At 42.7% G+C, this 22783-nt stretch overlaps 1 protein-coding gene across 6 annotated transcripts in view; it reads left to right on the top strand.

Moving 5' to 3' along the window:
* The window catches only part of ITCH (itchy E3 ubiquitin protein ligase), a 340605-nt gene that overhangs the window by 132516 nt on the left and 185306 nt on the right, over positions 1–22783 (top strand). For all 6 annotated transcript variants that reach the window (XM_029614662.1, XM_029614667.1, XM_029614661.1 and 3 more), the window contains one exon: positions 18999–19050. In XM_029614662.1, coding sequence (XP_029470522.1) covers positions 18999–19050 — 52 coding nt within the window. The remainder of the gene's footprint in view (positions 1–18998; positions 19051–22783) is intronic.

Here is a 22783-nt window from a genome sequence, read left to right as displayed (position 1 = left end):
CACCATGCTTCCACTTCTTCAAACAGGAGACTGGCTTTGTTCTCTGGATCCTCAAGACGCTTACGCTCACATTCCAATATTCCCTCCTCATTGCAAGTACCTGCGCTTCATGGTGGGCCATCAACGTTTCCAGTACAGAGTTCTGCCATTCGGCCTAGCCTCTGCCCCCAGAGTATTCACAAAATGTCTGGCAGTAATAGCAGGACACTTGCACAAAGTGTCCATGTTTTTCCATATCTAGATGACTGGCTCATCAGAAGTCAATCCCAACAAGGAGCTCGCACTTCTCTCAGTCGAACGATTTCTCTACTTCACTCCATTAGTTTTCTTATCAACTATCAAAAATCCCATCTCACTCAGTCTCACCTACTTCAGTTCATAGGTGCAGACTTGAATACTATCCTTTCGAGAGCCTTTCTACCCGTAGATCGGGCAAAGACACTTTCACTCCTGGCAAAATCCATTTACTCACAGAGAAACGAGCGACAGCTCATCAGTTTCTAACCTTACTAGGCCACATGGCCTCCACAGTTCATGTCACTCCTATGGCACGGCTGGCCATGAGGGTTACTCAATGGACTCTAAGATCACAATGGATCCAAGCCATTCAACCACTTCATTTTCCAATTCAAGTGACCCACCAACTAAGATTATCTCTACTTTGGTGTGCGAACCTGGACAACTTGCGCAAAGGCCTACCTTTTCAGCAACCAGTCCCACAGATCACTTTAACTACAGATGCATCCACCTTGGGTTGGGGAGCTCACGTAGACAATCTCCAAACCCAGAGTACTTGGACAAATCTCGAAGCAACTTTTCAAATACATTTCCTAGAGCTTCGAGCTATACGTTATGCGCTGCATGTGTTCAAGGACTACCTTTCACACAAGTCTGTTCTGATCCAAACGGACAACACAGTAGCCATGTGGTACATCAACAAACAGGGAGGTATGGGCTCGTATCTCCTTTGTCAAGAAGCTGCACAGATTTGGGCCTGGGCCCTAACACACTCAATGTTTCTCCGGGCCACTTATCTGGCAGACATTCAAAATGTACTAGCGGATCGACTCAGTCGTCCATTCCACCCACAGCAATGGTACCTGAATCCCTCAGTAGCGACCAGGATTTTTCAACGGTGGGGTCAACCAACAATAGACCTCTTTGCATCACACCTGAATCACAAAGTGGACAGCTTCTGTACTCTACACAAACAGAAAAACCAGCCAGCCAAGGACGCCTTTGCTCACCCTTGGAACTCAGGCCTACTATACTCGTATCCTCCGATACCGCTCATAAGCAAAACTCTAGTGAAGCTACAACAGGACAAGGAGTCCATGATACTCATAGCCCCATATTGGCCTCGACAAGTATGGTTTCCCACACTTCTAGACCTCTCGATCAGGGATCCCATTCGCCTGGGAGTAGCTCCTATTCTCATAACTCAGGATCAGAGTCGGTTGCGCCATCCCAACCTTCAATCCCTATCCCTGACAGCATGGATGTTGAAAGCTTGATCTTACAACCACTCAATCTTTCCACCAACGTATCTCAAGTACTTCTAGCTTCACGTAAACCATCAACACGTAAGAACTATTCTTTGAAATGGAAAAGGTTTACTTTGTGGTGCAGGCAAAAGAGTATTGATCCTTTCTCCTGCTCCACAATTTCTCTACTAGATTACTTATACCATCTTTCAGACTCTGGTCTCCAGACTTCATCTGTACGGGTACATTTAAGTGCAATCTCAGCTTTCCATAACAAGATGGGAGATGCACCAATTTCCACACAACCTCTCGTCACTAGATTCATGAGAGGTTTAACGCACTTAAAACCACCAATTCGGCCACCAGTCATAGAATGGGACCTGAATCTGGTCTTCACAAGGCTCATGCGTTCTTCTATTGAACCCATAGATTCCTGTGATCTTAAATTTCTCACATGGAAAACTATCTTCCTCATAGCCATTACATCAGCTAGAAGGGTTAGTGAGTTACAAGCACTTGTCACGTACGCACCCTATACAAAATTCCTACATGACAGAGTGGTTCTCCATACACATCCAAAATTCCTTCCCAAAGTAGTTACAGAATTCCACTTGAACCAATCCATAGTTTTACCCATATTCTTTCCAAGGCCTCATTCCCATCAAGGAGAAACAGCCTTACACACCCTGGACTGTAAGCATGCACTAGCATTTTACATAAACCGCACTACAGTCCACAGGAAATCTACTCAATTATTTGTTTCTTATGATCCAAACAAACCAGGTAAAGCAGTGGGTAAACATACTCTATCCAACTGGTTAGCAGATTGAATACAGTTTTGCTATGAAAAAGCAGGCCTTCCTCTCCAAGGGCGAGTAAAGGCACATTCAGTAAGAGCAATGTCAACCTCAGTAGCACACTATCGTTCAGTGCCAATCATTGACATATGTAAAGCAGCAACATGGAGTTCTCTTCACACCTTTGCAGCTCATTACTGTTTGGACAAGCAGGGACGACAAGATTCAGCCTATGGACAATCTATCTTAAAGAACTTGTTTCCAGTTTAATCCCAACTCCTTCTACATCCAATCTGCTGTGATCTTCGGCTGACTCATTTTCAACAACAATACTTCAATGATGCCTCTATTCAAATGATTCAGCCTCTAGCTTGCTAATCACCCATATGTGAGGACTAGCATCCTGCTTGTCCTGGGATAAAGCAAAATTGCTTACCTTTTAATAGGTGTTATCCCAGGACAGCAGGATGGTAGTCCTCACAAAACCCACCTGCCACCCCGCGGAGTTGGGTCTTATACCATTTATTATTTTATTTTTGCTAAAGCATATTGCTACATACAAGACTGAAGAGAGACCCATGTTTCAGAGAATATCATGGCTTGCTGGGCATGCTCAGTGGCCTCTCAGGGCCAGTCAAAAGTTTCTAGAAACTTTGACAGAAAGTTTTCCTGCACTAGGGCTCTGTCAGTGACGTCGCCCATATGTGAGGACTACACCTGCTGTCCTGGAATAACACCTATTACAAGGTAAGCAATTTTGCTTTTTTGAAAAGCTGCTGCTGTTAATCCAGGGTGAATTCTGTGCCAAAAAAGTAAGCATTTTGCACAAAATATTTTTAAATTTTGCATATATTACATGTCAGAACAATACAATGTATAATCACTGTATTTGAGTAATAAATTAAAAATGCAGTATAGAAAATATATTATTCAGAGATGCAGAATTTTTAAATCTTTTTTTGTGTGTGCAGTATTCTTCCAGGAATACTATAAAAGAACATAAGGCCAAGCCAGCTCTCTCTTCTTCCCAAGCTTGCTCTATGTGACCCAGACTGAACCCACACCGCAGTTCTCTTTCCAGTCACACACTCCCAAAAGCTCACCTTCACAATTTTCTTTTTTCCTGTCCCTAGATTTAACTTTCTAACACTTTTTCTCCTACATCCCGACCCACACTGGACAATGCAGCAGCCTGCACTACCTTCATCTAGGATGAAGCTTCCTCTTCCGGCCTGCATGGGCCCTTGCTGTTGCCTGCTTTCTCTTCCAACTTGTACAGGCCAACACTGCTGTCTCCTTTCTTTTCTGATGACTCTGTTTTCCTAAATTGTGCAAAATGTTCTCAAGGGTATTGTGTGATCATGATGTTCTGCATTTTAAACATGGCCTGCATCTCATATGGTAACAGGAGTTACTAGTTTTCAAATGACTGCTTCAATCTGGCTATATGCATTGTTTCCCACTTTTATTGAAGTGGCGAGAATGGGGTGAGAGAGCTTTTTGCTCATTGGTGCAAGCATGATGCATAGGAATTTGGCTCATCAGCAAAGATAAATAGCATGGTGGAAAATCTAGCTTATTTTAAAATAGAGCATTCCTTCGCATTCAGACAGAACATTTCCCACGAGTAGGTTATGCACCTCTGCCAGCGGATGGAGATGGAGCAAAAGCTGACATCACAGCTATATAGTCCCGCCCTGACATAAGCTCGCTAGTATTCTTCATCTCCAGCAGCTGATGGATGTACATTCCCCTTTGGGGGATTGCCTGTGAGTAAAAAAAAAAAAAAAAAAAAGTTGAGGGCCTTCAGTCCAGTAGCCTTGAGTGACATAGACCTAAATTCGAATTAGCGATTGCAGGCGGAGAGAGGCTCAGATGTGAAGGCTTTAGCCCTCACCCCCTATAGCTTTAAAAAAAAAAAAAAAGCAAAAAAGAGGAAAGCAGGAAAAGAGTCTGTTTCCTTGTTGTTCGACTGTCCTGCTCATGTCTCTGGGGTATTCAGTGAAGTGAGGAGATAGTGCAGGCATGGTGGGTTGAGCAGCTGTTTGGCTTGGCCCCGTTCCCAGGCTTCTTCCATTTTGGTGCATGGAAGGCCACGGTGTAGTTTTGCGTATTTTTTTGCTGCTGCGTGTCCGTATGTGCATCTGTTCTTGTCTGTGCATCCAGTTTGGATGTTCTTCCTTTTGGATGCACATCTTGTGCGTCCAGCTTAGGTGTTGGTACTGGGCATCCAGCTGATGAGCGGCATAGGTGCGTGTGTTGTACGTCCATTTTGGGCATGGCTTATATATGCGGGTAATCTAGGCGCGAGCCTTTATCGGTCAGCACGCTTACAGCCAGTGGCGCCCGCAGTGAAGAAATCTAAGCACCTGTCTATTTGTGCTGCATGCCACATCAGGACCATTCAGCCAGAACTTTCTTTAAGCCTATATCAGCGCTTCCTGGATGCTTGGGGAGATTTCACCTCCTTGTCATTTTGCTGGCAATGGTCCATCTCCTTGGTCTGAGGGGAGTGGGAACAAGAGAGACATTGTGGGGGTGTCCCCTCCCTTGATTGATCTATGGGTCAAGTTCTCAGGGGACACTAACTCTCAGGATGTCAGGTTTGGGCCTATGGGACCTGGAATGGACCCGTCCTCCTTTTCCTGGATATAATTCTTCCAAGGGATTTCACACATTTCTACAAGGCCAGTCTTCTGAATCAGCAGTACCTACTAAGGTAGTTCCATTCCCTCTGAGTGCTCCTCTGCCTGTCTCCACGATCAAGAGCCCTGGCACGGTGTAATCTGACAGAGGTCGAATGCAGGTGGATCATTTTGGAACCAATGATGATGGGGGTGGCTCTTCTGGTGAAGAAGGGGAAATTCCCCAAGATTTAGAGCCATATAGAACTCTTCTCCTTTTCTTTCAGAGAGAACTTAAGAACATAAGTGTGCCATACTGGATCAGACCAAGGGTCCATCAAGCCTAGTATCCTGTGTCCCAACAATTGCCAACCAAGTCGCAAGTACCCAAACTATAAATGAATAGATCCCAAGCTACTAATCCTTATTGATAGTAGTTTCTGGACTTCTGATCTAGGAACTTATCCAAATCTTTTTTTAAACCTAGCTACACTAACTGCCATAATCACTTCCTGTGGCAATGAATTCCAGAGCTTAATTATGCATTGTGAAAGAATTTGTCCAATTTGTTTTAAATGAGCTACTTGCTAACTTCTTAGAGTGCCCCCTAGTCCTTTTATTATCCGAAAGAGTAAATGACCAATTCACATTTAGCTATTCAAGTCTTTTCATGATTTTGTAGACCTCTATAATATACCCCTTTACCCATCTCTTCTCCAAGTTGAACAACCCTAACCTTTTTAGTCTTCCCTTATAGAGGAGCCATTCCATCCACTTTATCATTTTGGTTGCCCTTCTCTATATTTTATCAGTATAACTATATCTTTGCGATGTGGCGACCTGAACTGCACACGGTATTTAAGGTGCAGTCTCGCCATGGAGCAATAGAGGCATTATGACATCCACCATTTTATTCACCATTCCCTGCTTAATAATTCCTAACATTGTTTGCTTTTTGACCGACACACACACTGAGCCAGACTATTTCAATGTATTATCCACTATGATGCCTAGATCTCTTTCCTGGGTGGGAACTCCTAATACGGAGCCTAACATCGTGTAACCACAGCAAGGGTTATTTTTACCTATATGCATCACCTTGCACTTGTCCACATTAAATTTCGTTAGCCATTTGGATGCCCAGTCTTCTAGTCTCACAAGGTAGTCCTGCAATTTATCACAGTCCACTTGAGATTTAACTACTCTGCATAATTTTGTGTCATCTGCAAATTTAAGCATCACACTCATCATGCTCCTTTCCAGATCATTTCTAAATTTATTGAAAAGCACTGGTCTTAGTATAGATTCCTGAGGCACTCCACTGTTTACCGTTTTCCACTGTGCAAACAGACCATTTAATCCTACTCTGTTTCCTGTCTTTTAACCAGTTTGCAATCCACAAAAGGATATTGCCTCCTATCCCATGACTTTTTATTTATTTTATTTTATTTAAAAGTGTTTGTATACCGCTTTTACAAACAATGTTTAATCAAAACGGTTTACATAAGTATCTTAAAATTAAATTCAAAATAAAAGAAAATCATAATATTACAAAAAGTATAAAAATAAACTATTAAAAATAAAAATCAGCTAACATAATTCTAATAAAAATAAGTAATGTATAATATAAAATATAAGATATACGGTGCCATGTAAGTAAATGTGAAAAATCAGTTTGGTTCTGTTATTTAGTAGGTGTAATTTTGAATGCAATTTGAAATAAATATGTTTTTAAGGATTTTTTGAAATGTTTGAAATTGGGTATGGATCTTAGTGAGTCTGGTAATGTATTCCAAAGGATCGGACCAGTAACTGAGAAGGCTCTTTTTCTCGTAATTTCAAGACGGGCCTGTCGAGGTGATGGAATATCTAGTAAATTTTTATTCATTGACCTTAGATATCTAGAGGGTTTGTATATACGGAGGATGGGACATAAGGTAGTAGAATTAGAGGTATGAATAAGGGAGTGTATGATGGTTAGGATTTTAAACTGTATTCTGTATTTCACTGGTAACCAATGTAATGATTGAAGTATTGGGGTAATGTGATTTTTAATTGAAGAATTTGTCAGGATGCGTGCAGCTGCATTTTGGATTACTTGAAGTGAGTGCAATGTATTATCTGGAAGACCTATATATAAAGAGTTACAGTAGTCAAGCCCAGAAAAAATAAGTGATTGGAGAATAGTCCGGAAATGTGAAAAAAGAGTAGAGGGTGAAGACGTTTCAGCAATTGAAGTTTGTAAAATGAGTTTCTGGTAATCAAGGATATGTGTTGTTTTAATGAAAGATCTGAATTGATAGTTATACCCAAATTTCTAGCTGATTTAGCAATAGGGATAGAAATACCATTAAATAAAAGTTGAGATGGGGGGCCTATGGATGAGTCAGTAATTGATGTAAGATGAACTATTTCTGTTTTTAATGGGTTCAGTTTCAACCAGTTATGAGAGAGCCATGTGTCAATAGTTCTAAGGTATAGAGAGACTAAAGACAGAGTGTGGGTCCATGAAGTGCTATAAGGTACCATAAACTGCAGATCGTCAGCATAGATTTTAAACTGTAGATTTAAAGATGAAAGAATACGGCAGAGAGGTAGCAAATAGATATTAAAAAGAATAGTTTTCTTAGAAGCCTTTCATGAGGGACTTTGATGAGCGTCTTCTGAAAATGCCAAATTTGATCTCTCAGATCTTGAAGACTTCAGAGTGGATGGGCCTGACTCTTTGGGGACACAAAAGAAGGATCCTATTTTGGTCACCTTGCGCAAGGCTTCTTGTTTCTTTCCCCTCCTGGATGCAATCCAGGAGTTGATTGATCTGAAATGGAGTGTGCCAGAGACGCCTATTAAAGGGGGATGTGACTTTGCAGGTTTATACCCCTTGGTTCCACAGACTAGAGAGTAGTTGCATTTCCCTAGGGTGGATGCCTTAGTGTTTTCTATCACAAAATGTATGACCAGATCCAAGGTGGCGACCTAGCTACACACGGTATTGCGTCTCTCCTGTATTTTGTTTCCTATTGTGTTAAAATGCCTCATTCAAGCCGCAAGCTAAGAAGAGGGAAGTTTCTATGCCCTCGCCTGATGGTCCTGGTTGTCGGCCCGATGGACGTACATGTGAAGCGAGGGGCTTGCTTACCGGGAGGAGAATCGCTGGAAGAGATCCTAGAAGAAGAGGTACTCGACTCCTTCCCTGATTCATTGACATCGCTTTCCCTGGTAGAAAGGACCGCTCCTGTAAATCCTGCTGCTGCTAGGATTCTTACGCTGCAATGGAGCTCGGCGCGCACTGATGACGCTGTGCTGCCCGAGCCCTACTCTGAGACCCTGTTACTTCTACCGCAGCGGAGACTGGCAGGGATTCTGCTGGTGGTTCAGAGGCAGTTGCCACTGGCGGCATTTGGCAGCATTTTGAGGAGGAATCCTCACAAGGAGAAAGTTTATCGACAGAACTGCCAGCTCTCAAGACCTTTGTCAAGGTAAGACCTCGGTCATTCTCCCTCAAATCTATTTGGGACGCTATAGTGACTTTAAACTAAAACATAACAGCTCAGTTAACCCCTTTGGCTCAACAAGTCACCCATGTTGGGAACCAATTTCAACTTTTGAAGGAAGAGAATGTGAAGATGAAAATGGAAATAGATAATGTGACTGAGTTACATCAATCACTTATGAAACAAAATCAGATTTTGACTAATAAGATTGAAAATCTTGAAAATCAAATCTGTGGTAGGAACTTACATTTCATAAATTTTCAAAAAGTTCCTGACACCCAGGCAAAAGATATGTGGAGGAAATATACTATAGAGATACTAAAGGTACCTTTTAAGAAAAAATCCGAAGATGGGCAAAATATGCAGTCCTTAACTCCTGTGGACTCTGAAATTTTAACTATATCAGCGGTTCTAGAGACTTCTGATAGTGAAATTGCCCAACCAACATCTTTAATTGTTTCCTTTCTTTTAGAGTCAGAGATTGGACTCTTAAGATGTTTTTTAGACATTGGTCAGAGCTTTTCCTTAATTTCAAAGTTCGAATTTTTCTGGATTTGGCTAAGAATACACAAAAAAAGAGAAAATAATTTCTCTCAATGAGACCTAAAGTTTTGCAATTGGGTGCCTTATTTGTCTTGAAATTTCTGTGTAAATGTTTCATAAAATATAACGAAGTCTCATATTTCTTTTCCACCCATCTCAGCTACTACATTTTTTAGCTGATAAAAGGTTAAATGTGCTGGAAAATGTACCTTCAAATGTTTAATTGATCTTTAATTGAATTTTTATTAGTTAGAAATGTGGTGGGAAAACTCATCTTCATATGCTATCTGACCTATTATTTGGGAATGTGTGTCCTTTCAATAGATTTAATGCCCCTCCTCAAGCTAGGTTTTCCTTATAAAAGTAATTTTTTTTTTTATTTGAATAGTGCTTGGATCCTTAATTTGAGGACTTGGATATTTGCTGGCATCAATAAAGTTACTTTTTTCCTTTTGATGGTTTTTGGCCTAAATAGATTATTTTTCTGTGTATTTGAAAGCCAGTGGTTTTCCTATTCGAGATTTGCTTGAATGTATTTTGAAATGCAGTAAATTTAAAAAAAAAAAAAAGGTAACATCATCCTGGTATAGGGAGGTGCGGCACCGAAGGATGCTCAGGATAGGAGAATTGAGACTATCCCTAAAGCAAGCTTTTGAGGCAGTGACAATGAACTTGGAGGTTGGCGCTAGGACTTATGGTAGAACCGGGGACCGCTTCTTGGCTGATGTGGGCTGTGACTTGGTACGCAGAGCAGCCAGAGGAGCTGCTTCAGTTATTGCAGCCAGACAGCAATTGTGGCTATGCAAATGAACCACAGGTACTTTTTCAAAATCTCGCTTTTGTTTGGCATTGAATTGGAAAAAATGGCAAGTAAATGGAGAGAAACCCAGGCCCCTTGATTTTGCCAGAGAAGAAGAAAACCGTTGCCCCATATTTTCAGGTGACTGGCTACTCTCGAGACTACCGGTATTTTCAGCCTTATAGGGGAGGTTCTTCCCAGAGGTCCCAGCCCTTCCGCAGGTCTCAGTCCTTTCACCCCTGAGGACCTCAGAAGGATGCAGGCTCTGGAGGTGGTGCCCCTCGGTCTTCCTAGTGAAGGTTTATGGGCTCACTTGTTGGGGCAGGAGATAGGTGGTCGCCTATCCCGTTTTTATCACAGGTAGGTCCAGATTACATCAGATCAATAGGTTCTTGAAGTGATTCAGGACGGGTATGCTGTAGAATTTCTTCACATTCCTCCAGATGCCTTTATGGTCTGTCCACGCAACTCTCCTCTAAACATTTATCGCATGCGTTAGGGCCTTATAGCACGCGTTAAACCCCTATTGCTCGCAAAAAGGGGCTTTTCGTGTGCGATAGCATGTTAATTAGCAGGAGGGGAGGAGTCTGCCGTGGCACTGCTGTCGGCGTTAATGTGAGCAACATTATTGCCGGCAGTAGCGCGGCGAATAGCACCACATTTCACGGTGGCCCTATTTGCACGAAAAGCTGCAGCCGGCAGCACCGCCGTGGTGCGAACGGCTGCGGCCTTTCGCAGACCTGCCCTTCCCCCCCCCCCCCCTTTTTTTTTTGCTGGATTCATCATTCTGCGAAGAATGATGAATCCAGCCCTTAGCTTGGTAAGGAAATGGCCTAGGCTGGCTTTATACATTTAACCAGGTACCATGATATTCAGGGCTACCTGGTTATATTTGTGCAGACAACTCAGTTTGGACAAATTCCAGTTCTAAATCTACCCACACAAACATTTGTGCAGATAGATTTAGCTGGATAAGTGTTGTTGAAAATCCAGATAAAAGATAACAAGTAAGTTTACTGGTTATCTTAACTTCTTAGCGTACTTTTCAATACTGACCTCCATGTGTCTGCATGCTGATATTATAGATCTGCTTGAATGTAATGTTATATCTGTGGTGGAAATATACCGAGGCCAATATTCAAAACCCCTTAAAATGGCTAACTTATCCAGCTAAGATATCCAGAGCTATTCAGCAGAATGTCCTGCTGAATAGCCATGCTTAAAGCTATACAGCTAACTTTTGTTGAATAACTATTAAACTTAACTGGCTATGTTTGAATATACAAAATGTAATCACCCTCGACATCTACAACTACTAAAACTAACTTAGTCAACGAGCGAACCTTTGCTTCCCTTCTTGACTCACCGACTTCAAACTACAAACTTATAAGAGCGTTTCTGCAAATTATATTATAAATATTTAAGGAGGGAGGCGGATGGTTTCATACGAATACATTACCCCATGGTAATGTTTCTACTGAGTATGTAATCATTAACCACCGCCATCCTTCCACATGCATTTTTTTATATGTATTATTCTTTCATTCCTAAAGTACTCTGAGTGCTGTTGGAGAAAAGGACTAGGTCAAGGCAGTGGCCATGCTTATGAGTAGGGGCAGTAGAGCAGAGATGGAGATCAAATGAGAATAAGGAAAGGAGTTTTGAGGCATAAGACTTATTTATTTATTTATTTAACACTTTTTTATACCGACCTTCATAGTAAATAAACCATATCGGATCGGTTTACATAAAACAAGGGTATAACAGAAGCAATAAATAAAAGTCATTAACAAGAGAAGAGAATAAGATAAAGTTACATTTAACAAGGAGTAAAAACTTGGGAAGCTTAAAAGCTGGAAGGAAGTTAAATGCCAAAAAATAATTAAAGAAGCATAGTCCAAAAGGAATTTGGATTAAAGCAAGATGCTTTAATCAGTAAGTGCCAGAGTTCTTCGTTTGAATGGTTGTCAGACTTTAATCTTCTACGTCCAAGTGTGGATAAAGAAGACTAAGGGTTGTCTGGAGGATCATCGAAGGCTTGGAGGAATAGCCACGTCTTAAGTTTTTTTCTGAATGTAATGAGACAGGGTTCTAGTCGGAGGCTTGAAGGAATGTTGTTCCAAATAGATGGACTTGCTATTGAAAAAGCTCGGTCTTTGGTCGAGGAAAGGCGTGAGGCTTTAGTTGGGGGGTAGTTCAAAGTACCTTTATGATTATCTCTAATTGGCCTATTGGAGGAATGAAGTTTGAAGGGTATTTCAAGGCTGAGATGGAGTTGGTGATGGATGGATTTATGTATTAGGGTAATTGCTTTGTAAAGGATTCTGAAATTTACAGGTAGCCAATATAGGTTTCTGAGGATGGGTGAGATGTGATTTCCGCGGCTGGTGTTGGTCAGTAATCTCGTTGCAGCATTTTGAATCATCTGAAGCGGTTTAATGGTCGATTTGGGTAGGCCAAGGAGGAGGGCACTGCAATAGTCAATCTTGGAGAATAACAACGCCTGGAGTACTGTTCTGAAATCTTTGAAAAAAAGAAGTGGCTTGAGTCGTTTCAGAACCTGGAGTCTGTAAAAACAGTCTTTGGATGTAGTATTAACCATTTTCTTAAGGTTTAGTCTATTATCGAGAATTACTCCTAGATCTCTCACCTGCTTATGAGTGATGAATGTGTTGTGAGGGAATGGTATGGGAATATTTTCTTCATTTGCTGAGATGAGGAGGAGCTCCGTCTTTGAAGAGTTAAAGACCAGATTTAATCTATTGAGGAGGTTAGTGATAGATATAAGGCAGTTATTCCAGTGGGAAAGTGCTTTTGAAATAGATTCTGTAATAGGAATAAGAATCTCTACATCGTCTGCATACAGATAATGAATTAAATTAAGGTCAGATAGCAATTGGCAAAGGGGTAGGAGGTAAATATTAAAAAGGGTTGGGGAAAGGGAAGATCCTTGTGGAACTCCTAAATTGGATTTTGTTAATGGCGATTCTTTGTTGTTGATTTTAACTTTGAAGGATCTATTGTGGAGGAAAGATTTGAACCAACTATGGGCAGATCCTGAGATACCAATGTCTGTTAGGCGATCCAGAAGAATGGAGTGGTTGACGGTGTCAAACGCCGCAGAGATGTCTAACAGGATTAATAAGAAGGAGTAGCCTTTGTCAAGACCCATTATAATATGATCTGTAAGTGAGATAAGGAGGGTTTCTGTGCTGCGTGCTTTGCGGAAGCCATATTGTGAGGGGTGTAGGATATTTTGATCTTCCAGGTATTCTGAAAGCTGGGTGTTTACCAGCTTTTCTGTTATTTTGGCTAAAAATGGCAAATTAGAGATGGGTCTGAAATTGTTAGGTACATTAGGGTCAAGATTGTGTTTCTTGAGAAGGGGTTTGAGTGATGCAGTTTTTAGGCTGTCAGGGTAACTTCCTTGGGTTAAAAAGCAATTTATGATACTTGTTAAAGGTTTTGCGATCGTATTTGGAATGAGAAGCAGGAGATTTGAAGGAATATTATCTGCAGGATGGCTAGATGGTTTTTGTCTTTTTAGAAGGGATTCAATCTCTTTAACAGAAATTGATTCGAAGCTTTCAAGTTTGGCTCCCTTGCTTGATTGAGGATTCTTGTCTGAGGTAAGAGGTAGAGTATTTGGAGGAAGAAGGGCGAGCGTATTCAGGATCTTTTGTTGAAAGAATAAAGCAAGTTCATTAGCCTTAGATAGAGCTTGTTCGTCAGGGATGGGTGGAGGAGTTGATTTTGTGATTTGAGTGACGTATGCAAATAGGGCTTGGGCATCGTATTGAAAATGATGAATTTTGTTGGCATAAAATTCTCTTTTTGTTAGTAGAATAGAGGTCCTATAATGATGTAGAAAGCCTTTGTATTTAGACAAGGTAGTTGAGTTGGGTGTTTTTCGCCAAATATTTTCTCTGTGGCGTAGCTCCTGTTTCATCTGTTTTAGTTTAGGGGTAAACTAGGGTTGATTCCCTTTTTTTGTAGGATTAATTGTTTTAGAGACTGTTGGACACCATTTGTTAGCAACTGTTTCAGTGATCTTGTGCCAGGAAGTTAGGGCTGAGTCAGGATTCGAAAGGTCTAGATTCGTGAGTTCCTTAGACAGCTGATCACTGAGTATTTCCGATGGGCAAGGTTTTCTGAATTGAATAGTAGAAAGGAGATGAGAGGTGTGAGTCTGTTTAGCTATGGAAAAGGAGGATTCTATCAAGAAATGGTCTGACCAGGGGATTGGTGTGCAAGATGGTACTGAAGTGCAGGAGAAATTAGAATTGATGAAAATTAAGTCCAGAGTGTGTCCTGCTTTATGCGTAGGACTATTAATGATCTGCGTGAATCCCATAGCACTGAGGGAGGTGAGGAGCGCTTCGCAGTTTGAGGAGCGAGGTATAACAGTGTGAAGATTGAAGTCGCCTAAGATCATAGATGGGAGGTCTAAATTGATATGTTTCACTATGGATTCTATGAGTGATGAAGGGTCCGTTTCTAAAACTCCGGGAGGAGCGTAGACTAGTAGAATTTGTAGTTGTTTTGATTTGACTAGTCCCAATTCTAATTTAGAGTCAGACTTGATGGTATGAGTGGATAGTTTGAGTTCTTTTTTGGTGGCTAAGAGAAGGCCACCTCCTCTTTTTTTGTGTCTGTAGAAGGAGAAGAAGTCATAGCTATGAATAGGAAGTTGATTGATTAGAGCAGTATCAGTATCTTTTAGCCAGGTTTCTGTAATAGCACAGATATCTGGATTTGAATCCTGGAGATAATCGTTGAGGATGTGTGTTTTTTTTGTTAAGGATTGAGCGTTGAAAAGGGTTACTGAAAGTAGTGTGAGGCCTAGTAGTTGATTTAGAGGTGAGGTCATGATTGGAATAATTCTTTTTTGTATATTGTGGGTGGAGATAATTATGGAGCTTCTCCTTTGGTATTGAATGATTGGGATATTATAGGTATGCATGAGATTGGTTGTAGAGACTAGAAGCTGGGGATGTTGTAAATTAGAAGAAAACTGGACAAATCCAAGAAGAATGCAGATAGAAGAAAAAGCTGGGTGAATGTAAATACAACTTTTTCTTTTATAGAATCAATTAGTGAAATTCCTCTGTAGGATCTGATGAAGTCTCTGGCTATTCCACGGATTCTCAGGTGAAGCTGACGTGATTAGCGCAGGTATAGAGTAGGAATTGGGTGGAGCTATCTAGCAGTGGATTGAGAGGATCTGTATCTGGTGGATCGAGATTGAGGGTAGATGTGGCTGAATTTTGATGTATGAGGTTCTCTGCTGGTAGAAGGTTGGTAGAAGGTCAGGCTGAGGAGTGCTGGATGCTGATTGGAGTTGGTAGAAGGTCAGGCTGAGGAGTGCTGGATGAAGTTTTAGTAGCTGTGTTGAACTGGATGATGTATGCCGGATGCAGCTTGGAATGTATGATGAGAGTTGGACGCAGCTTGAATGTATGCATGAGGTGAGGGAGGGATTCTTGAAAAGATGTTTTGAGGTTCTGAGACGAATGTTGTGAGTTGGGTGTTTGTTGAGAGCGGAGTTGGAAGTTGAAAGGCTGGAATGCTGGTAACTGCTGAGTGCTGGGACAAAGATGTCTGTTGCTGTTTGGGTGATAGGTGGAGGTTGCCTGTTAATTTACATGCTGAATGAGTGGTACAAGCGTAGGTGAGAGACCTTATAAGCTGGAAGGATGCTGTATGCTGGAGAGGCTGGATGGCTGCTGGGGAGGATGACTGCTGGATGGCTTCTGGAGTAGTTGGACTGAAGGCTGGATGGATGTTGGGTAGCTGCTGGAAGCTGGAGAGGCTATAATGGGTGCTGGCTTTGCTCCAGGCAGTAATCTTTGTTAGGATCAGGATCTTTTAATGTTACGTACGATTATTTAGAACGTAATCTCTTCCGAGGGTATGGGGCGGGGCTCCCTCGGGGCTGCACGAAGGGGCAAACAAAGGGGCAAGCCCCTTTGTCTTGCTCCTTCGGCGCGCGACGTCAAGAGTGTGACAAATTTAAAGCCCCACAGTGCTGGTACCTGATTGGAGGCGCTGAAATAGTAGGCGGGGCTCAGCGTTTTCGGCGCGATTCGCTTAGATTTTGGTAAGCTTTTTTCCCTGCAATGTCTGCCGCGTTATCGGCGTCGAGGCCGGCTGGGTGGGGAGAGATTTGCAGTGACCTTCCCCCGGCGGGGCTCGGCGCCGATCGCGCAGGCCTTCCCCGTTCGCAGCAGCAGAGAAGCAGAAGAGAAATGGCGCCGCAAGAGAGGTACTTAGAGGTATCATTAACATGGAGGTTAAAGGCATCAAGAATAAGGGAAGGAGAAGATGGGTCAAGGAAGAAGGAAGCCAGGAATCAAAGTAGGTGAGGAAGGGGGACTTAGCGGGTCAATAAATGATAGCTACCTGGAGAAGTTGTGGGATGAATAGGCAGATGGAGTGGGCCTCGAAGAAAAATAGTGGGATTGAGCACGGTTACCTCTAAGCTGCACGCATGCGCAGCTGTGCACAGCTTTTATCCCCCCATGCAGGAAGATTGGCAGGGCCATGGTGGAGCTCAACCCACCATGGCTTAAAGAAAACAAGAGACCCCTAAACTTCCAGGTGCTCCTTCTCTTTCCTGCCCCAGAAGAAAAATGTTACTGGAGCCATATGGGCGAGAAGGGAGAGGAGAGTTGGCCTGCGTGCAGAAGAGGAGCAGTGTCTGTGGCAGGGCCATTGCGTGGCCCACCTTGCGGTGGCCCAAGAAGATCAGGGCCACCATGGAGCCCAACTAACGGTGACCCACATAGAGGAGGCCCAGAAGCGAGAGGGAGGCCGAGACCCTGTGGAGTGTGTGTATATGAGAGTGAGTTGAAAGACTGTGTGTTCAGAGAGACTGTATGTTCAGAGAGACAGCATGTGAGAGCCTGTATGTGTTTGAGAGAGCATGTGAGAGTGAAAGTATGTGTGTGTGACAGCATGTAATAGAGAGCCATTATATATGTATGAGAGACACAGCATGTGAAAGTGAGAGCTGTATGTTTGTGTGAGACCACATGTGAGAATGAGCCTGATTGTGTGTTTGAGGGAGGAAGGGAAGAAGACAGTTGGAGAGAAAAAATACAAAGAAAAAAGAGACCCTGAAAAAGGAATGCAAAACGACCAAGAAAGAGAATGTGGAAAAAAAAGCTTGGGACCAACCGATTAGAAAACTACGGTCAGAGGTCAGACAGCAAAGGTAAAAAAAAAAAAAAATAGAATTTTAGTGATTGGTATACGGGAATGTGTATTACATATTTGATTTTGTTCTTTCAGCTTTCCATTTTTTTTTGTCTGCATGTTTCTAATTTGTAGTCCCTTATTCTATATTAGGTAAGGGTCTGTTTGTGTCTGTGTGAGTAACTGAGGTGCAGTATTTCTTCTGCATGTAGTTTTCTCTGCAGGGCTTTGTAGCAGTACACTTTGTTCTGTTAACCCCAGTAGGTGGTATATTAGTGTTCTAGGACTTGGTATAATATTTGTATTGCTGCTGCATCATAGATAAATAAGGCTGCTGCCGTTTTGAGTCCTGAGAGTGCTGGTACGGCATGGCAAAGTTCTAAGTGTCCTTTTTTTTTTTTTTTTTTGCAAGGGTTTGTGTTCTAAAAGTGTTTGGCAGTGAAGGGTTTGCAGTTACTGAGATGAGTGTGTGTAAAAGAGGAGGAGAACTAAGTGTGTGCATATACATATGAGAGTCTGGGGAATGAATGAGAGGCATGAGAGTGTTTGTGAGAATGAGCATGTATGCATGAGGGAGAGTATGAGAGTGAATATACAAGTGTTAGTGTGTATATGTGAGAGAGTTTGTGTGCATTCTGCTACCAGTGTTTTCTCTAAGGATTGGGTTGTTGTGAGCATAAAATTGATAGGCTTTTTGCCTCAAAGAAAGTAGTGCTCATAGGGTAATGAAACAAATTTTACTCATGAGCAAATATTTTTGCACACAGCCCAGTCTTTAGAGGGAACATTGGGTTAAGGGGGAAGAAGGGGTTGAAACCTACAGGAGGAGGAGAGTAGCAGTCTAACATCACCACCACGGCCAGCTGTGCGGAAATATGGGAGAAAAGATAAAACTTCCATGACAGAAAGCAGTAACTAAAGCAGAGTCCTCAGGGGAAAGCCAGGTCTCAGTCAAGGCAAGGAGGTAAAGAATATGAGAGAGAAGGTCATTAATATAGGCAGGCTTCTTGGAAATGGGAGCATGAGAAAGGAAGAGAAGAGGGATAAGATCGGAGGGGTAACTGCTATGTATCTATGGGGTGAAAGTTGCCTTGGAAGGCCAGGATTGGAATTGATATTCCCAGCTGAGGATAGGAGGAGGAGCAGGAGAATATGTAGAAGAGAGGTAGAGGTGTGACAATGCTTAGTATGAGATGCTGTTAGGGAGAATGGAAAGGGTTGATGAGAGGATGAGGCTCAAGAGCAGTGGATAGTGCAGAATGGCAGGTGAGGTAAAGTAGGGAAAGGAATAGGTAGATTTGGTGTTAGTGGTTTGCAGCAGGAAATAAGATTGGGAGGATTAGCATCAGGAAGAGAAAGTGTAGTAGAGAGGTTGTGGGGAGGAAGGCACAGTAGACATCCAAACTTCTTCATATCCACACAGCCAGTGTAACTCAATACTATTTGTGATGGTGGGAGAGAGGTTTCTGACAGCAGACTGCTACACATCTCTAAACTGCATGAAATCAACTTCTGGTACATGTTACTCATCTCTTTGGGTTTCTGTGTGCATGCTCAGTAAAGTGGATGCTTTGTGCAAATGCCAAAAACTTGGAATGTTACTTTTATCATGGAAATGTAATGAGTAGCTTCTCGTTTATCATGAAATCAACAGCTCTTAAGGTAATCCAGCCTTAATAATTATTTTTTTTATAGGAACATAGTAATGTAAAATAGTAGATGAGGGCAGATCAGAACTGTTCATCTGGTTGCCCCAGTGTGCACTGCTCTAGCTAAGAATATTTCCCAGTTGTCAGCTGTATGAGTTGGACCACATACACAGCTCTTGATCTAGTCATTCTTTCTTGCCCTTATCCACCCACTGTACTAAAGAGATCTCTCAATTGTCCATGCTAGAAGCTTGACCATCTGCAGGAAGTTGCTTCTTTATCCTTTTTTGTTTTAGTTGACTAGTATAGCCAGCTCCTGTAATATTAATCTATATTTAACTTGTAGTATTAACAATTATTTAAGTATTTAGTGTAAATTCATTACTCTTCTTTGTTTTATTGACATTGTAGACACTGCACAGATTAATGGATCTCAAACACAGAATGATACACTTTCAGTGAGGTAAGATTCAAACTATAACTTAACTACCCAGTAGGCAAATAAAATCCCTCTAAGTTCTTTTGGCAAATTTTTGTTGTGGGTTTTAATTCCTAACATTACATAATATCTTTAATAAAGTAAATATAAGTAAAATAATAAATGAATATTCTTAAAAAAAAATTAGAAAACATTGAATGTATGATTTATAGAATGAGGGATAATGGAACCTTGGATTGCCATCAGTCTTGATCTCTGATTTGGTTCTCATTCTTTCCAGATCTTTTAGTGCACAAAATCTGAAGCCAAGGGGAAGTGCAGATTCCATGAGCCTAGCAGGTCTATTCTGGCCCACTGGTTCTCAACCCAGTCCTTGGGACACACCCAGCCTGGCTAGGTGAATATTCAGGAGATAGATTTACATGCACTTCCTCAATTTTCAGTTCTATCTCCTGCATATTCATTGTGGGTATCCTAAAAACCAGACTGGCTGGGTGTGTCCCAAGGACTGGGTTGAGAATGTGATTACATTCTCCCTAACACTGAAATTCTTCTGTAACTTATCTCACTATTTTTCAAAGCAAATATTGAATTCTTCTGTGCCATATCTTATGACTTAGAAAATCTTTCCATAAGCCTTTGGTTGTATTTGTAATACTTAAGCTTAAATTGTTGGTTGTCAGGTTTTTCTAATGCTTCATAGTGACTTTTCCACAATGAGAAATAAGAGTGTAGAACTCAATGAGATTGATTTTGGTATAATTCATCACATTTCATGCCTGAACTTTCCAACCCAATTGGAACCTACTCCAAACCTGCTCACTGCCATATAAGACAGGGGTATCTGTAACTGAGATGTCATGGGCCTATATTAGTGGATGCTAGGATTTTCTCCACTTAGGCTCCACTTTCTCTCCTCTATAACTAGGCTATATCACATTCCCTGTACGTACCCGAATCAGTCCAGACTGTGGGGTTGTGCCTCCCTTCCAGCAGATGGAGACGGAGAAAAACTCAAAGGGTACCCTCTCATAACCTGGAGTGCCACCTGCATCCCTTCAGTATTTCTCTGTCTCCAGCAGATGGCAGTGGTGCAAACCCTGCAGCCTTGCCCTGATCTTGGGGTTAAGGCAATATCCCTTTAAAAAAGAAAAATATAGGAGAGAGTTTCTCTAGCCATACAGGGAATCAAGCAAAACCAAAAAAAAAAAATTAAGAAATCCTCCCAGGGGTAGGCAGGTCTGTGGGACCATCCCCCCCTGGTAGCAGGTTGAGGAGCTGGGGTTGGTTACCCCACGGGACTCCTGGCAGGTAAGGTGCCGGAGAAAGATTACCGGTGGTCCGGTCCCTCTTCTCCCTTCACTGCACAGACCTGATATATTTTCTCTCCTATATTTTCGCTGCACATATATATATATATATATATATATAATTTCTTCCAATTACTTAGCGGCTGTATTGCTGTGCGGGTTGGGTGCAGCCTGGGCGCATTCTTAAGAGTTTTCTCAGGCTCCCTGCAGCTTCCCTTCTGCCGTGACTTTTCGGGGCCCCTCCCCCCCCTTGTTTTTTTTCACGATGCTGCGGCCATCTTGTTGTATTGCCTGTGGGGAGTCATAGTCGAGACTCTCCCGTTCAGGCCTCTGCTCGTGGTGCCTTTCAGGTGGGGAAGGCAGCTTGATTCCAGCAGCGGGAAGCTCATCAAAGCCCCGAGGTGCAGCAAAGAGATCAGCACCTTGAGAGGCTCGGGCTCGCGCTGAGAGGGAATGGTGGCCATTTTGAATACTTTTGCAGAAGCACAAGCCAGGGCAATGGGGGCAGGGGAGTTTCCTCCCAACTTATCCCCGGTCTCTGCCAGTCCTGGGGATCCCTCTGATCCAGACCAGGACGATTCTGATGGTGAGCCTGATCCCCGGGGGGGGGAGCTGCTCTAACGCCTTCTCTTTAGATTTTGTGCTTCTTATGCATAAAGCCTTTTTGGCTTCTCAGACTCAGCAGAGCAGTGCTTTGCACTTGAGTCGTCCAGCTGGGCCTCCCCACAAAGTTGCCGAGCAACTAGATGCTCAGATGTCCCTGCGGGTCGCTAAATTGCGTGGCCCATCGATTTCGGGTGAGTCTGCCCTTCCGGACGGAGCAGATAGCGGGGCTCCGGACACGCTGGCTTCTACCTTGCCCCGTCCCGGCACGGGGTCTGAGGAGGACCTGGGAAAGCAAGCTCCTCTGGACAGCGATGATCCGAAGGTGGTCTGGCTGTTTCACAGGGAAGAGTTGGAACCTCTTATTCCCTCAGTCTTGTTGGAACTTGGAGTTGAGCTCCCCCAAGATACCCTACCAAAGGATTCCGTGGACCCGGTCCTGGCGGGACTGAGGGCCCCAGCCAAAGCCTTTTCTTTTCATCCAATGCTCCATCAGCTGATGGCTCGGGAGTGGGATGTTCCAGATGCCGGCTTGAGAGTCGGTCGGGCTATGGATAAACCTTATCCCTTGCCTGAAGAGGCTATTGAAATCCCCCAAGGTAGATGCCTCAGTGTTGGCTGTGACAAAACGAACCACAATCCCAATCACAGGAGCAGCAGCACTCAAGGATCTTCAAGATAGGAAACCTGAAGTCCTCCTCAAACGCATCTTCAAGATTTTGGCCCTGAGTATCCGAGCAGTGGTGTGTAGTAGCTACGTGCTCCGGGCGAGCCTCCGCTGGGTGCAACAATTGTTAATGTCCAGAGACCTCCCTCCGGGTGAGTCAGAGCAAGCGGAATGCTTGGAGGCGGCGGTGGCATATGGAGCGGATGCTCTATATCAGTGGTTCTCAACCTTTCTAATGCCGTGACCCCGAAATACAGTTCCTCATGTTGCGGTGACCCCTTGCCCCGCCCTTGCCCCGCCCTCGCAGGGCGAGGGCGGGGTGAGGGTGGGGCTTTGGTCATATGGGGGCGGGGTTATGGATGGGGTTGGATTTTAGTGCATACTTATTTATTGACATTTATAAACAGAACCACCATTCCTCATAAAAATAAAATAAATAAATAAATAAAATTAAAAAACATAAAGCATCAGTTATAATAGTAAAACCATACTAATAAAAGAATATTTTAAAATTACTGATAAATAGAATTTCTATTAATTAAAATCATATACATTTTTATAATTTCCCACACACCAATAATATTTCAAAACAGCACATATATCAAATAACACACAATAATTAAAACTAATAAGGATTTTAAAAAGCCCCTGCTGTCCATACATGGGAGCTCTTGATTTCCAGTCACCCTGATATTGTCGAGGATTAGGAGGTTATCCTCTCTCTCTCACACATACACTCACATGTCCATTCTCTCTCTCATACACTGTCACATACTTACACATTCATGCTCTTATACCCACCATAACCTCTCACTCTCACAGACACTGATACACTCTCAGGGTGTAAGACACTCTCCCCCCCCCCCCCCCCCCCCACTCACACACACTCTTACTCCCCTGGATTTTCTCATACACACTCATGCTCTCTCACTCTTACTGGCTCCCTCACAACCTCAGAGCCTCTCAGATAAAACTCTATGCAGCAGAAATAATGCTGAATGTTGAGAATTGTGTTATGCAGACTAATCTGGAAAATGCACTAATTTCTACATGAGTCATAATGAATCAGTCCTCAGCTGCAGGCATCAATTGATTATCCTGGCTCCCTTTATGTTTGCCAAATACAGTTCATGTGTAACAGCAATCCTAATTCTCCACCAGATCAAGCTGATTTCAC

This window comes from Rhinatrema bivittatum, chromosome 8, assembly GCF_901001135.1.
Source record: "Rhinatrema bivittatum chromosome 8, aRhiBiv1.1, whole genome shotgun sequence".
In the NCBI taxonomy this organism is placed as follows: Eukaryota; Metazoa; Chordata; class Amphibia; order Gymnophiona; family Rhinatrematidae; genus Rhinatrema; species Rhinatrema bivittatum.
This window is presented reverse-complemented; position numbering and strand designations above follow the sequence as displayed.